General features: G+C 50.7%; 1 protein-coding gene across 1 annotated transcript; it reads right to left on the reverse strand.

Annotated features, from left to right (window-relative positions):
* Positions 1-424: 424 nt before the first annotated feature.
* LOC119282137 (glutathione transferase GST 23-like) lies at positions 425-1,132 on the reverse strand. Its single transcript, XM_037562458.1, has one exon. The coding sequence runs from the start codon at positions 1,130-1,132 to the stop codon at positions 425-427; it is 708 nt and encodes a 235-aa protein (XP_037418355.1).
* Positions 1,133-2,546: the final 1,414 nt, after the last annotated feature.

The following is a 2,546-nucleotide window of genomic DNA, read 5'->3' on the forward strand; positions in this document are numbered from 1 at the left end:
AAAGATAAGAGTCACGTGCGTGGCCGTGTGATTTTCCTCCATCACATGGCTCGCGTTTGACCGTCGTAATTTTCGACCGGTCTCGTATTGGAACATTTCCCTTAGTAAAATTGTTATAGTAATCGTTGGCCAAAAAAATTGTGGGAACAGTTGGTTAAAGTTATTGCAACGGCCAAATATATAAGTTTTTACGTTGTGAGAGACTTTGATTGACCTTTATTGAAAACATATACTAATTTATTTAAGTGCAAAGCGTTTGGGTCAGAACTCACGCTACACAAGCGACAATGTTTGGCACAATTTATTTTTGTAAAACCTTCATATATTAATTAATGAATAAGGTTATTATATGGTGCAGGGCAGAACACTATTAAGAAGAATCCCGTCAATCAAATTTACTAATGTTCGGTGTACAATTTTGATGTTATTTCTTGTGCATTGACTTGGCAAGGAGCAAGAACCGGTCCTTCATTGCCGCATAGTACGCGACCATCTCGTCCCTGCTCGGCAAGCACTTCTTCACGGCCTCGTCGGCGGCATACTCCCCGCGCCACCGGCACAGGGCAGGGTAATCCTCCTCGCGGATCATGCTAGTTTCCACGCCGGCGACCTCCTCCAGCACCGGGAGCCAGGCGAGCCCGCTGGCGGCGATGTCGAGCAGCCCTATGGAGTCGCCTCCGAAGAACCGCCTGCCCTCCAGCTGCGCCTCCATGAGCGCCAGGTTCTCCTTGGCCTCCTCCACGAACCCCCTCCGCGCCTCGCCCTCCGGCGTCCACAGCGCCTTGAACAGCGTCCTCGAGCACCTGTCGGCGGCGAACTGCGCCCAGAAGCGGGCGGCGGCGCGGGCGAGCGGGTCGGCCGGCAGGAGCGGCGGGCCCTGGAAGGCCTCGTCGACGTACTCGACTATGACGAGCGACTCGGCGACAGCGCGGACGTCGTCGTCTGCGCCGTGGAGGAGCAGGGGCACCTTCTTGTGGACGGGGTTGTGCCGGAGCAGCAGCTCGCTCTTGTTGCCGAGGTCCTCCTGGATGAACTCGTAGGGCACCCACTTCAGCCGGAGCGCCGCCTCCGCGCGGTGCGTGAACGGGCTCCCGAAGGAGCCCAGCAGCCTCACCGGCACCGGCTCGCTCATCTTTGCTTCTCTCGTTTCTGCAGCGAGCTCACAACACGGCTGAAATAATTGCTGGTGCGTTGTCTACCAGACGTGGGCACATGGCATACATATAAGTTGGATTTCTAGCTTGTCAAACACTCAATTTTCTACTGACAAATCAAGTCCACAGTCAACTTCGGTAGCCTGCGGAATTACATTATGTTGGCTACGTACTTGGTAGCGATGGGATCATGGGAGATGGGACAGGTACTCTATTTTATTCATGCGTTGAAGACGAGGGTTTGCTAAAGTTTGCTGTGACGGAGAAGCTGATGCCAAACGTAATGATCCCTGGTTCTCGTTGTCTTGCTCAAGTCTGTTTACCCACTGCCTGCATGTCTTGGTTTGTAGTGTAAACGCTCTCTGACATAAAGCCTAAGCATCAATAGTCATGACCAAAGTTCTAAGGGCGTGCTATGAAGACCGGCTGGGTCGCGAGCGGCCATGTCTAGCGAGAAAATTTATTTTAGAGCATGTGCACCCATGCCCTTCTTATCTAGCCATCCATTTTTCACATCAAGATCCGTGCAAGTACATTTTTTTTGTTTCTCTCACATAGAACATGTCTTCAAGTTCCAACCTTTGCAGAACAGTAAATCTTTCTAGCTAGAATCTAGGATAAAAAATAGATTTTTTTCGTCCAACCTAAATATACAAAATAAGTTTTATTTGATTTATATCTATATATCTATATTAGTATTTATGTTGGATGAAAAAATTCTGAAAGTTTTATCCCACATTCTAGTTAGTAAGTTTTGCTGCGCTGCAAAGTTTGAAGTTCAAATCATGTTCTATATAGAGAAACGAAAAAGAGAAAATTTTGTATATGAAGTTAGTTGTCTCGCACAGATCTTAAAGCAATATTGGAGAGCCAGGGTAGCAAGGCCGGGGTGCAAGTGCTCTAAAAATCTGAGTCCATGTCTAGCGTCATCGAGCGGCCGAGCGTTGCCCTCCCATGTTGCAACAGAGGTCATATTGCAGAAACCTTTTTTTTTTTTGCAAGAGAGCCCGTGGCGTGGAGACGTGCCGGCGGCTGTAGGAGGTTGCGGTGGTGGCGGCGATGGCCAGCCACGGTTGAGGCGGGCGGGGTTGTTGGATCGCCGGGCTGAGGACGGCGGAGACAGGAGGCGTAGGGGCGTGCTCTGATCGTCTCAAACTACACGATCCACAGGTGACATCGGGCTAGCAACACGCGAATCTGAGAAGCACTACAAAATATCACGCCGGCAGCAGGTCGGGCACGTTGACTTGAGGTGGAACCCGACAAGATGAACTAGTTGTGGAAAGATGGCATGATGGTCTCCTCCTCCTCTCGGTCCCCTCCTCCGGCAAATAGACGGCACACACATCGCCTGGCTCATGGCGGCGCTTTTGGCAAGTGCCAAACACCCGA

The sequence above is a fragment of the Triticum dicoccoides genome, chromosome 3B (genome assembly GCF_002162155.2).
Source record: "Triticum dicoccoides isolate Atlit2015 ecotype Zavitan chromosome 3B, WEW_v2.0, whole genome shotgun sequence".
NCBI classification, from domain to species: Eukaryota; Viridiplantae; Streptophyta; class Magnoliopsida; order Poales; family Poaceae; genus Triticum; species Triticum dicoccoides.

Bases quoted from the DNA above. Each gene is read 5' to 3' on its own strand.
- LOC119282137 (XM_037562458.1), bottom strand. From the start codon at position 1,132: ATGAGCGAGCCGGTGCCGGTGAGGCTGCTGGGCTCCTTCGGGAGCCCG.